The 13,851-nt window shown below is 47.0% G+C and overlaps 1 protein-coding gene across 1 annotated transcript; it reads right to left on the reverse strand.

Moving 5' to 3' along the window:
• Positions 1-1,865: 1,865 nt before the first annotated feature.
• LOC311372897 (activated CDC42 kinase 1-like) lies at positions 1,866-13,839 on the reverse strand. Its single transcript, XM_084489827.1, has 4 exons — positions 13,524-13,839; positions 7,176-7,271; positions 3,606-3,764; positions 1,866-2,887 (listed from the first exon to the last, which is right to left on the reverse strand). Exons 1-3 carry the CDS (start codon positions 13,833-13,835, stop codon positions 3,627-3,629), a joined length of 546 nt encoding a protein of 181 aa, XP_084345953.1. The 5' UTR covers positions 13,836-13,839; the 3' UTR covers positions 1,866-2,887; positions 3,606-3,626.
• Between the last annotated feature and the right edge of the window lie 12 nt (positions 13,840-13,851).

Raw genomic sequence — 13,851 nt, forward strand, 5'->3', positions numbered from 1 at the left:
CGAGAGGGCAAGATGGATACAAAGAGGAGCAGAGAGAGAGAGAGAGAGAGAGAGAGAGCAAAATAAGGTCAGAGGTGGGCAGAGAGAGAGAGAGAGAGAGAGAGAGTGAGACCTTAGCTCGACCTCAAGCTCAGCACCTTGTGATCCACTCCTTAACCTTTGACCTCTCACCCCCGCCCTCCACAGACACTCTCTCTGACCAATTACCTGTTCCTATACACCATCCATCTTCCTCCGCACCACCTATGACCTCCAACCACCATTTGGATTCCCGCTCCGGCGTGTCGATGGAGCGAGCGAGGGTGTTCAACGCGTGTTAATATCCCCGTCAGGGGGGGGGGGGGGGGGACAGCGTAGGAGGGTTAGCTGTGGAGGGGGAGGGGTCCGGCGGGGGGGAGGCTGCTCTGCATGGCGCCGTAGATCGATGGAGGCGAGGGCGTAGCGCCCGGCGCGCCTTCGGTCAGGGAGATCAAGGACGCGCCGCATTGACCCTCCTCCCCAGCAGGACGCAGACGGAGCACACACACACACACACACACACACACGGTGCACGGGAGTGAACACCCTATTCATCCCCACCTCTACATGTGTGCTGGCACACACAACACACACACATCACACACACACATATTTTTCTTTCTTACTACGTTTATATATATATATACTGTATATATATATACACAGTATATATATACTGTATATATATTCGGCAGCTTGAACTTGTTGCCCAGGAACACAAAGAAAAGAGAACAAATAAAGGACAACATTTTTTTTTTTTTTTTAATAAAGCTGAAATCCTTATCAAGTCCCTCGGGTGAAGACAAACGTAGAAACACAGCAACGGTAAAACTGAAAACCAGAACATCCAGCAGAGACGGGAGGTTAACACAAAGACATGGTACTCAACAGGACTTCAAACACAGGAACATAAACACTATTTTGGGGGGGGGGGGGGCTGATCGAAAAGAAACTCTTCTAGGGCGTCTAAAACACCTTTAAAAAAAACCAGCAGCTGGGTTATGAAAGAACAAGAAGAGGACACAGTGGGGAGGGCGAGCCTCCTGTTCCTGACAAACACCCTGATCAGCTAATCGCTGGAATCACGCGGTCACACAGAGAGGGTCTCCGTGACGACCCGGCAGAACAGGATGACCCAGACAGAAGGACCCAGCCAGGCCGCTGCTCCGTGATGACGGACAACAACCATTACAACTTAAGCCGAAGTTGAATGTTATTATTTTAAAAAAAAAATGGGATACAACAGCAACTCACCTCCTTTTTAAAAACAGACGGGGGAACTAGGGTAAAGGTTCGCTAGTTTGTTGGCAGACGTGTTGAATAGAGAAATAACATCTCCCCGGTAACCCCATGAACGGGATGATCTTTACCTCTTGGTCAATCTTAAAGATATCAGCATCTTGGTTAGAGGGTAAGAGACAACATATCCTTTTTTTAAACAATCTTTCTCTCTCTCTCTCTGGTTTGCCAACAGATTACAATGAGACGTGAACGCTGGTCTCTGCTGTCTCTGGTCCTGTGACGGACTCCACTCCAGACGCTGGGGCTGGAGAGTGAAAAATGTGCAATGTCTTTTGTCTACCTTTTGATTTGGAGATGTCTAGGTGTCTGCGTGTGTGTGTGCTATTTGTGTGTGCGTGTGCTATTTGTGTGCGTGTGTGTGTGTGTGTGTGTGTGTGTGTGTGTGTGTGTCTGTGCTGAGGGGTCCATTGATGTTGTGACAGACAGATGAATGTCATTATTTCCATGATTCATGACTTGTGACATGTCTCAAAGTATTGATGGCAAAACAACCAGGAAATGATAAAACAAACAAAAAACTCTGCTCAGAGCTGACGTCCCCCCAACCCCAAACTCATCTCCCCCACTGAGACTGCAGACAAACAGCAATGTCATGCTTTTAAGGGGACACATTACCAGGCCAGGCCTGTGCATTAGGGTGCAGAGTCGCTGGGGCGCCTCCAAGATCAAGAACAAGATGGCTGCCTGGCGGCGTGTCCGTCTGAAGGACTCGGCTGTGAGGGGTCAGTGTTCAGGTGGGAGTCGACGTTGAGGCTAAACAAGAATACAGGAAGGAACCTTCCGTACTGTACTGTACTGTACAGTCACGCTTCACTGGAGGACACAAAAAGGCGGCCTTTTGAAGAAGGAACACAACATAATCAACAGAGCGTGGAACTAACTGTGGGACAGGTTATTGTGGAACTGTAGGGAAACAAATATATTAAAAAATAACTGAGGAGGGGGATTCATCCTAGATCTTGCATCTCTATGATCAGCCATGAGTACTTTGACCTGTTCTGGGAACATAACTAAATAAAACGACAATTTGTTAAGTTTGCTTTCAACACAAAACAGGACAATCCAAAGATGTTTACCACCATGTTGTTGGTCTACAGTGTGAGTCTGTCAGTGAGAATATCGCTGTGGAGATCACCATAGCAACCTGGATCAAGCAATAGCAACGTGGGGCTGACGCTTCTCTTGTGTGCTCACTTGATAGATAGTATCAGAAATCACCTCCAGCACTTCCCCTCTTCCTTCTCATTTTATAAAAACACATTATATATATATTATATTAAACCTCTTAAATAGACACCGACATGAACATGATGTGTCCTTCAGTTGTGGATGTTTCCTTTCTGTTCACGTTTAGTCCAACGTTTTTATTCATCAGGTGTCCTCATCCTTTTGTGCAGAGTCAATGACATTTTGCTGAGACGATTCTCAGTTTCTGTCCGTTCCTCCCCCATGAAAAGGCTTCAGACACGGGGTCAAACATCGGACCACAGACCACACGACCCTGTGTCCACGGCAACCGGCCGACATCGCGCTGGAGGAGTGGAAGCGAGCAGATATCCATCACCGCCTGCAAATTGACAAGAAAAGCACACATTGGACTAAATCCATTTACCGTTTTCCTCTTTAAAGTGTTTCTAAAGGAAATGAATTGGGAACACATCGTTTTTTAGATAATGCAGTCATAAGCATTAACTTAGTTAATTAAGATTCAACTAAAGGTCGATCATCATTTACCGATGTTGTTCATGTTCACGCAAGGTGTTTATATAAACTATGTTATGGTGTTCATGTTTACTAAGGTATTAATTATAGTATTATTGTTATTGTGGTTTAGATTAACCCTAACCTTAAGAAGTGAATTACAATGTACAATCCTAACCCACCCCTCCTAATCCTTACCCCTATGCTATTGCTCTATAGTAGGGCCTACTACTGCATTACCTAATACTAATTAATTTAGCATTACTGTCTAGGATTACTAACGGTCCTGCTATACCATTCATACTGACTTGGTTTATCATCAAGAAAGATAAATTAGGCAGGACAAAGGAGAACTGAGAGTTACCTTAAATGATGAACACTGTGAACTCAGCCAGAGGCCTTGATAAATGAAACTGCTTCAGGATTATGAAAAGATTGGAATTTCTAGACTAGCAAACCATGAGTCAAACTCAGGTAACTAGACTTGGGCAAGACTAGACTAGTAGGCTAGTCTAGTCCAAATAACTAAAATAATGTGAATTAACCTCAAGTATCTCAAATAGTCATTAAATGCCCTTAGTTACCTGTAGTCTGTTAGCCCAGGCCTAGGGCCTCTGTCTGGTGGGGGCTCCCCAGCTGTCCAGCAGCTGGGTGCTGGCCAGCTCCAGGTTCCACTCACAGACCTCCAGCAGCTTCAGGCACTCTGCCCTGGTCCCCACACCCAGGCAGAACAACTGCTCCACCTGCAGGAGAGGAGCAGCGTGGGGAGGGGGGGGGAGAGAGGAGAAGAGAGGTGGGGGAAGGAGAGGAGAGGTGAAAACGGTGAGAGGAGATGAGCACAGGAGAGTGAAACCCCATATTATATATATATATATATATATTCCTTAATTACAGTCCCAGCCTATAAGGGCTTCACAGGCTCTTTGAAGGGCACGGACAAACCTCCCGACTCTAAGGGTGAGAAAGAGCGAGAAGAGGACAGAGGAACAGAGAAGAGAAAAGAAGGTTGAAGAGGTGGGAAATCAAATGCAAAAAGAGAGGGAGATTGAGAAGCACAGAGCGCATCTCTTTGTGAAAGAGAGTTGATCCATTTGAATTGACCCAGCATGCTGAGAGATAGGCCTCAGATCAGACAAGGGTCTGGGTTTTTTTTAACACAATCAATGGGTTCAATGGGTTGTACAGTTCCTAGACTCAGTAGTGGCAGCGGGCCGGTGGGAGGCCACAGGAGGAGCAGTGAGGAGGAGGAGGAGGAGGAGGAGGAGGAGGACTGAAGACACCTCACACTGAGCCACAGCTGGCTGCTGATTTACAGCAGGGGAAAAATTGACTGTTTTTAATTAGACTGGAACCTACAGCCTCACTGAGCCTCACTGTCAGCTCTACTGTCACCTCACTGAGCCTCACTGTCAGCTCTACTGTCAGCCTCACTGTGAGCCTCACCTTCAGCCTCACTGTCAGCTCTACTGTCAGCTCTACTGTCAGCCTCACCTTCAGCCTCACTGTCAGCTCTACTGTCAGCTCTACTGTCAGCCTCACCTTCAGCCTCACTGAGCCTCACTGTCAGCTCTACTGTCAGCCTCACTGTCAGCCTCACTGTCAGCCTCACTGTCACCTCACTGTCAGCTCTACTGTCAGCTCTACTGTCAGCTCTACTGTCAGCCTCACTGTGAGCCTCACCTTCAGCCTCACTGTCAGCTCTACTGTCAGCTCTACTGTCAGCCTCACCTTCAGCCTCACTGTCAGCTCTACTGTCAGCTCTACTGTCAGCCTCACCTTCAGCCTCACTGAGCCTCACTGTCAGCTCTACTGTCAGCCTCACTGTCAGCCTCACTGTCAGCCTCACTGTCAGCCTCACTGTCACCTCACTGTCAGCTCTACTGTCAGCTCTACTGTCAGCTCTACTGTCAGCCTCACTGTGAGCCTCACTGTCAGCTCTACTGTCAGCTCTACTGTCAGCCTCACTGTCAGCTCTACTGTCAGCTCTACTGTCACCTCACTGTCAGCTCTACTGTCAGCTCTACTGTCAGCTCTACTGTCAGCTCTACTGTCACCTCAGCGTCAGCTCTACAGTCAGCTCTACTGTCAGCTCTACTGTCAGCTCTACTGTCACCTCACTGTCAGCTCTACTGTCAGCCTCACTGTCAGCTCTACTGTCAGCTCTACTGTCACCTCAGCGTCAGCTCTACAGTCAGCTCTACTGTCAGCTCTACTGTCACCTCACTGTCAGCTCACTGTCACCTCACTGTCAGCTCTACTGTCACCTCACTGTCAGCTCACTGTCAGCTCTACTGTCAGCTCTACTGTCAGCTCTACTGTCAGCCTCACTGTGAGCCTCACTGTCAGCTCTACTGTCAGCTCTACTGTCAGCCTCACTGTCAGCTCTACTGTCAGCTCTACTGTCACCTCACTGTCAGCTCTACTGTCAGCTCTACTGTCAGCTCTACTGTCAGCTCTACTGTCACCTCAGCGTCAGCTCTACAGTCAGCTCTACTGTCAGCTCTACTGTCAGCTCTACTGTCACCTCACTGTCAGCTCTACTGTCAGCCTCACTGTCAGCTCTACTGTCAGCTCTACTGTCACCTCAGCGTCAGCTCTACAGTCAGCTCTACTGTCAGCTCTACTGTCAGCTCTACTGTCACCTCACTGTCAGCTCACTGTCACCTCACTGTCAGCTCTACTGTCACCTCACTGTCAGCTCACTGTCAGCTCTACTGTCAGCTCTACTGTCAGCCTCACTGTCAGCCTCACTGTCACCTCACTGTCACCTCACTGTCAGCCTCACTATCAGCTCTACAGTCAGCTCTACAGTCAGCCTCACTGAGCCTCTTTGATTCAGCGCTGGACGTTCAGCAGCAGACCAGGCGTTGGCCTTCAGCCAGGCGTTTCTTTGTGTCCTCAACACGGAGGCTGAGGTCACAGCAGAGACGTTTAAACACCGGGCCCCGTCGGGTTCACTGGAGCTGTCTGTGGTTGAGGGGCGCTGGGTGTCCATTCTGTATTCCTATGAGGCTCTCAAAGCATTGGAATGTCGGTATCTGGTATTAAAGTCACGTGGGGGGGCATTAGCTCAGGAGGTAGAGCGGGTTGGCTGGTAACCGCAAGGTTGCTGGTTCGATCCCCGGCTCCTTCTAGCTGAGTGTAGAGGTTTCCCTGAGCGAGACACCTCACCCTAACTGCACCTGACGAGCTGCCTGTCGCCCTGCGTGGTTGACTCCGCCGTCGGTGTGTGCATGAATATGTGCATGAATGGGTGAATGTCAGTCAACACTGTAAAGCGCTTTGGATAAAAGTGCTATATAAATGAGGACCATTTATGTTGAGATGTCCTTTATTCAAAAAGAAAGGTGTTTTATAAGGACATCTCTCTCCCTGGTCCCTATTTCAAGGTTATTTCTATACGTACTGTATGGTAGGGTTGGGGCTCTGACCGTTATAATACTGCCACTCGGTTTGAGAAATGCGCTTGGCTCGCGAAGCAACATATGTCGCACACGGCGGCCACAAAGTCACATCACATTCACTCATCTTGGAGTTCTCAACTGCTGAGTTTGTATACAGTTGTATTTCGTTTCAAATTTAATTTTTTATCCCTAGAAAGACCTCAGCGCTACGGGGGTGAGCACAGCGCCATCACACACATCCTGGGGGCTGTGATGGAGGAACACGCGCCCACACACTGACGCCCTAAACGTAACCTGTAGCGATCATTTCATAGTGTACCGATAGTGTTAGTTTGAGTTAAAATTTCTTCTTGAAATGGAATCCCGATGGACTAACGTTTCGTAGATGTACAATACTGCCTGTAAATGGACAAGAGAAGAATTCACAATTTGTTTAATATTTTATGTAGTAGAATTCCTTCCTCTGTCCACACCGTTTGCACACTGCACATTCAGAATAATTGTATACTTATATGTATATTTAGCATTTCGCTTTTTTTTGTATCGCGAAATTGTACTTTGTATTTCTGCATTTCACAAAATCCAGAGACAAAGCCCTATTATGGGCGTAGCACCTAATGCTACGCCCTGTTGTGGGCGTGGCTCCTAATGCTACCCCCTGATGCTCCGCCCACAACAGGGGCTGGAATGAGGCGCTAGGCTCCTATTGGGGATGCGGGCGCCCTCCTCAGTGTAGCCCCCCTGTGGTACCTTGAGGTAGTGCACAGCTTGGAGAACACTCCAGCCCTGGTTCTGGAGGGCCGTCTGGCACTCCTCCACCGTCACCCCGTGCACCGCCTGCTGCACCTGGGAAACACAAAGCATGTCGCTATGGCGATCAGCAACACCCAGAACCCTATGCTGAGCTGTCACTGTCGTTTTTGTCCTGCACACATCATTTACACACGCAACCTCACACACCCACAAGTATCCACAGACATGCACACCTACACATATAATAATAATTCATTTATATTGTATTCCGGTGGTGGTAAACTACGATAGGAGCCACAGCTGCCCTGGAGCAGAAGTGCAGCGGAAGTGTGGCTGCCATTCAGCGCCTATACGCCTATCCAACCACCACCACCTCAAACACACCGCAGTCAGACACATTCACACTGAGGCAAGGCGGGTGAAGTGTCTGTGCCCAATGACACAACGACCATGACACAAGTGGCAAGGGGCGGGATCGAACCGCCGACCCTCCGATCATTGGCCAACCCGCTCTACCACCTGAGCCACGGTCGCCCCCGCACACGCAGACACACAGACACAAACACACACAGTGTCATAGGTTTTTGTGCAACACTTTTCTGCACTTTGGTGAAGTTTTAAGCACCATGTAGAACCTGATAATGTAATAGATTCCCGATAACGTAATAACCCCAATAATGTAATAAAATCTGCACTTGAGTCCATTGAAAATGTAATAAAACCTCATAATGTAATAACTATAATATAATAACCCAATAATTTAATAATCTTTGTACCAATAATGTAATAAAGTGTTACATTAACGGGAGGTTATAACATTGTCAGGTTAGCCTTAATTTTGCAGAACCTGATAATGTAATAATTCCCCAATATTGTAATAATTTAACAGCAGACCACCCATTACTTGGGTCCAAGTGGTGATACTGTGTAGGCAACTCTAGGTCAAGAGCTCTAGCGCCACCAACAAAGTTGGACATGCATTAATGTTATTAACTTTTCAGTTTTTCACAAACGACGTATCACTGGAACCCTTGGACCAAGCCGAGTTCGTCGCATCCTATGATGTTGTTTTCCGCCATATTGGATTTTCCGCCATCTTTGATTTGATCAAAAACCTTTAAAAGGCCTTTCTTTTTACAAATGTTATCTAATCTTCTCTAAACTTGGCCCAGATGATCTTTCGACCATGGCACACGAATGCGTACGACATCTTCTTGAAATTCAAAGGCACTTGGCCGTGACAAGCAATCAAACTTGACGGTGAGGTCGCCAAACAGGAAGTAAGCCAATTTCTCAGCAACCCTTTAACATATCTTGGGTACATATCTTTGGTACATAGACTCATGACATCATCCTGGGGACACCTAAAACATCTGGTGACCTTTGACCTCTAGGGGGCCACATATTCTGTCCAATCTTCATGAAACTTGGCATGTGATCTTCAGACCAAGCTGAACAAATGTGTCAGCTTTTTCAAATTCAAAACCATTTGGCTGTGACAGCCATGATGATCTTGAGTGCAATATCTCCAAAATGCATTGGCGCAAGTTCTTGTTGTTTTGCGGCCTCACCGTGGTATTTGGATGGCTGTCACAGCCAAACAGTTTTGAATTTGAAAAAGCTGTTTGACACATTTGTTCAGCTTGGTCTGAAGATCATATGCCAAGTTTCATGAAGATTGGACAGAATATGTGACCTGTGAAAATGTACTATTATTTTTAGACATCTTTCAAAATGGCAGCCAAATTCTGATGTGAAAAATTGTTTTGGAGCTATTTGGGGAGGTCTGGCAAAATCACCAGACATTGAAATTTGAAGTTTGGTTAAGATATGTTAGATATGTTATGTTTGGCGACTTAGCCATCAAGTTTGATTGGTTGTCACGGCCATACGTTTTTGAATTTCAAGAAGCTGTTGAATGCATTTGTGTGTCATGGTCTGAAGATCATCTGGGCGACGTTTCGAGAAGACAAAATTTGTGACAAGAGAGGCTTTTGAACAAAAGGTCAAAAAACTAAAGGTTTTTGATCAAATCCAACATGGCGGAAAATCCAATATGGCGGAAAATGATGTCATAGGATGTGTTGAACTCTGCTTGGCCCAAGGGTTCCAAAGATACCTCGTTTGTGAAAAACGAACGGATGAACGGCTCAAAGTTATTAACATTAATGCATGTCCAACTTTGACCTGTTGGTGGCGCTAGAGCTCTTGACCTAGAGTTGCCTACACAGTATCACCACTGGGACCCAAGTAATGGGTGGTCTGCTGTTAAATTATTACAATATTGGGGAATTATTACATTATCAGGTTCTGCGAAATTAAGGCTAACCGGATAATGTAATAACCTTCCGTTAATGTAACACTTTAATACATTATTGGTAGAGAGATTATTACATTATTGGGAAATGCACTTTATTACATTATCGGGAAGTTATTACATTATCAGGTTTTATTACATTTTCAATGGACTCAAGTGCAGATTTGAGTTTGCTACTCAAGACTTTGGTAATCACTTCCTACTTTTGTGATGATCATTAAAGACAATCAACAGATTAATTACCTTATCTAATACTTTATTAGAGAAAAAGCTTTTGGCACAAATATGACTTTCTATGAACAATGCAATTATCAATGCAGCTTGCATTACAAAACAATATGGATGGATGTAAAAAACAGATTCAGTTTTCTTTTCTTTATAATCTTTATTTTCTATGTCATTGAAGAAAAAGCTAATCTTTCTGTAGTGCTCTGCAGCAGGCGAACAGAATGTTGCAGCAGGTTAACAAATTGAATTAAAAAATAAAATTGTTATTATTATTATTATTATTATTATTATTATTATTATTATTATTATCATTATTTTTAAATTAAAATTCTGATTATTAACTTATCTGCATTGAGACCGAATCTTTCTAGAGAGAATCGCGGTCCATCGAAGAATCTATTAATTTTCCCACCCCTAGTTATTACATTATCGGAAATTTTCAGGTTCTACAAACCACTTTGTGCCTTTTCTCGATACATTTGTGGTGGAAATATCTTCATTCATCACAAAATGTTGGCAGCAGCTGACAACTCAAAGTGGAATATAATGTAGTCAGCCTTTCAGGCATCCTGCTTTCAACTATCAATCTGCCTTTTCTCTTTTATATGACCGCTGCTGAGTCACCACGCATACAGGTTGATTGAGTCTTCTGCCGCTTTGGTTAGGAAACCATTTTTTGGGAGAAAAAAAGACCCAGTGCTGAAGAAAATAGACTATACACACAAATACACTTCCACACGCTCACACTAACCATCACACACACACACACACACACACACACACACACACACACACACACACACAGCGTGAGTTCATGTAGCAGGGCATTGGGTACATCTGAAGGGACATTAGTAGAGCTGCCGTTCTTCATCGGACAGTACCATCTCTCTCTGTAATTGCACCACACCGCTACAATTAAAGTGGATGTTTGCAGTGGTGTCCAGCACCACACCATTATCACAGCAGCTCATCAGGCCCTGTCTAGTTTAGTGTGAAACGAGCCAGGATAGTGCAGGTACTGCATCCACAGGCCTCTGAAGGGGTGTGGATAGGGGGGCATTGCACCCTCTGAAGGGGTGTGGATAGGGGGGCATTACACGCTCTGAAGGGGTGTGGATAGGGGGGCATTACACCCTCTGAAGGGGTGTGGATAGGGGGGCATTACACCCTCTGAAGGGGTGTGGATAGGGGGGCATTACACCCTCTGAAGGGGTGTGGATAGGGGGGCATTACATCCACAGGCCTCTCTGAACATATCGACCAGGGGAGGAGCCTCAGGCTGGGGCTGAACGTGAGCCTCTTGTCCTTAGAAAGGACCCCTACCCCTACTGAAAGGACCCCTACTGAAAGGACCCCTACTGAAAGGACCCCTACCCCTACTGAAAGGACCCCTACCCCTACTGAAAGGACCCCTACCCCTACTGAAAGGACCCCTACTGAAAGGACCCCTACCCCTACTGAAAGGACCCCTACCCCTACTGAAATTTCACCAGACCATTATCACAGCGGCTCATCAGGCCCTGTCTAGTTTAGTGTGAAATGAGCCAGGATAGTGCAGGTACTGCATCCACAGGCCTCTGAAGGGGTGTGGATAGGGGGGCATTACACCCTCTGAAGGGGTGTGGATAGGGGGGCATTACACCCTCTGAAGGGGTGTGGATAGGGGGGCATTACACCCTCTGAAGGGGTGTGGATAGGGGGGCATTACACCCTCTGAAGGGGTGTGGATAGGGGGGCATTACACCCTCTGAAGGGGTGTGGATAGGGGGGCATTACACCCTCTGAAGGGGTGTGGATAGGGGGGCATTACACCCTCTGAAGGGGTGTGGATAGGGGGGCATTACACCCTCTGAAGGGGTGTGGATAGGGGGGCATTACACGCTCTGAAGGGGTGTGGATAGGGGGGCATTACACCCTCTGAAGGGGTGTGGATAGGGGGGCATTACACCCTCTGAAGGGGTGTGGATAGGGGGGCATTACACCCTCTGAAGGGGTGTGGATAGGGGGGCATTACACCCTCTGAAGGGGTGTGGATAGGGGGGCATTACACCCCCTGAAGGGGTGTGGATAGGGGGGCATTACATCCACAGGCCTCTCTGAACATATCGACCAGGGGAGGAGCCTCAGGCTGGGGCTGAACGTGAGCCTCTTGTCCTTAGAAAGGACCCCTACCCCTACTGAAAGGACCCACAGCTCCCCTGCAGACCGTCAGCATGCGTGGGAGTGGAGTTCACCAGAGGTGTGATGGATGGGTCGGCCTCTCACTCAATGGAGGCGTTTCGAAGAAATCCATACTGTAAATATTGCAAATTTTAGATTTTTTCCAATACATTATTGATTCACGGTTCATTGTGTTCGCACATAGGCTGCGGCAGTGTTACATCTATGGCGTCATTTGAATCATCTCCACTTTAACAGTATTTTGATCATCAGCCATCAGAACGGCAGAAGACGAAAGTGTGGAGGTCCATCAAAGATGGAGAGGGTTATTATGATGTTGTCACTCTACCATGGGCATTTGGGCGTTTTCTTACAATACACTTAAAAAATGAATATTTAACCTGAAAAGCATATGCAATACATCACACTCTTTCCAATAACCACCCCAAGCTCTGTGTACAGCAGTAGAATAGTGACTCTTTCAATGGAACTGTAGTAGATTTCTGGCATTACGTTGTTAATATCTCTTTATTTCTGACATGCTTTGCAGCACCTGACCTTACCTTACCTCAACTGTTCACTCCACAAGGCATTATTTAATGGGCACAGCCTTTTCTATTCCCTTAAACAAACTTTCGATTCAAATCGTGATTTACCCGCTCCTATAGAATTCACGGAAAAGGCAGTCAATTAATTTACAAAACACATCAATCTGTGTATGTGTCAATGTGCCAATGAGTAAAGAGGCAACTGCACACACACACACACACACACACACACACACACACACACACACACACACACACTGGTCAGAATATCTCCTTCAACACAAATAATGTTTATGTGCGAAAGTGTGAAAGTGCACACGTGCGGTCTAGCCCACAAACACGCACACACACACACACACACACACACACACACACACACACACACACACACACACACACACACACACACACACACACACACACACACACACACACACACAGTGGCCCTCTGCTGCCCTCTACTGTTCCAATACCATTTGATTCAATACACACTAGCAAACTGTCAAACACTGTCCATACAAACAGCAAACAATAAAGATGGAATCCAGTGCATTATTAAACGCTGTTCATTGTCTCAGTGATTTCCAATGGGAGATGGACGGCTGTGGTTACTAGCCACCTCTGTACTGTAATGTTATCCCCTCCGATCCTCTGTCCTCTCCCCTCACTCACATTGATCCAAGTGGACTGAAGGCTGATAGCCTAACTCTCAGCTTTAGCAGTTGCATCATGCTCCAGAGAACAACAGGGCACGGTGTACACCGTGGCTAGACATGATCACACACACTCATCACAGGCGTCATGGTGGTGCTACCTTTGTTTTGGCTTCTTAAGAAGGTAATCAACGCTGTGGCATGATATTTACACACTGGGAGTAGATGAGTGGAATTGATGTAGAAAAGAGTGAAGCACCACAGGGTGCAGCACACAGCCATGGTCGTAAACACGCATGACATTCACAGTCAGACGTCATCCATAACAATGATGAATGGTAAATGTTTCTGCCATTACCTCGGGTGCAATCAATACGCAATATCAGAAGCAGGGGAAACTCGGAACGAATGACGTCAAACCCGAAGGCGCTGGACTCACCATGTGGACCCTCTCAGCGCTGCTCATCTCAGCCTCTGGAGCTCTGGGGGCGTCAGGAGCTTCCGAACAGACCCTGGGCAGACTCAACGAGGTCCTCAGCCCCGGAGCCCAGACCCCACCCAGGCAGCTGTTGTTGTTGGAGGAGGAGTTGGCTTTGAGGTCGCCCAGCTGGCCCAGAGCCTGGCCCAGAGCCTGGCCCTGACCCAGGCCCTGACCCAGGCCCTGACCCAGGCCCTGACCCTGGCCCTGACCCTGGCCCTGACCCTGGCCCAGGCCCTGACCCTGGACGAGGGCCTGGCCGCTGACCACCATGGGTCTGACGGTGGCC

Source organism: Micromesistius poutassou (genome assembly GCF_964030765.1).
Source record: "Micromesistius poutassou genome assembly, contig: SCAFFOLD_5348, whole genome shotgun sequence".
In the NCBI taxonomy this organism is placed as follows: domain Eukaryota; kingdom Metazoa; phylum Chordata; class Actinopteri; order Gadiformes; family Gadidae; genus Micromesistius; species Micromesistius poutassou.

What these genes read in the sequence shown, in the direction of transcription:
- LOC311372897 (XM_084489827.1), bottom strand. Translation starts at nt 13,835, where the DNA reads ATGGTGGTCAGCGGCCAGGCCCTCGTCCAGGGTCAGGGCCTGGGCCAG. An exon ending in GCGCTGAGAGGGTCCACATG is followed by an intron (nt 7,272 to 13,523) that starts GTGAGTCCAGCG and finishes TGTGTTTCCCAG; the next exon opens with GTGCAGCAGGCGGTGCACGG. An exon ending in AAGCTGTGCACTACCTCAAG is followed by an intron (nt 3,765 to 7,175) that starts GTACCACAGGGG and finishes CCTCTCCTGCAG; the next exon opens with GTGGAGCAGTTGTTCTGCCT.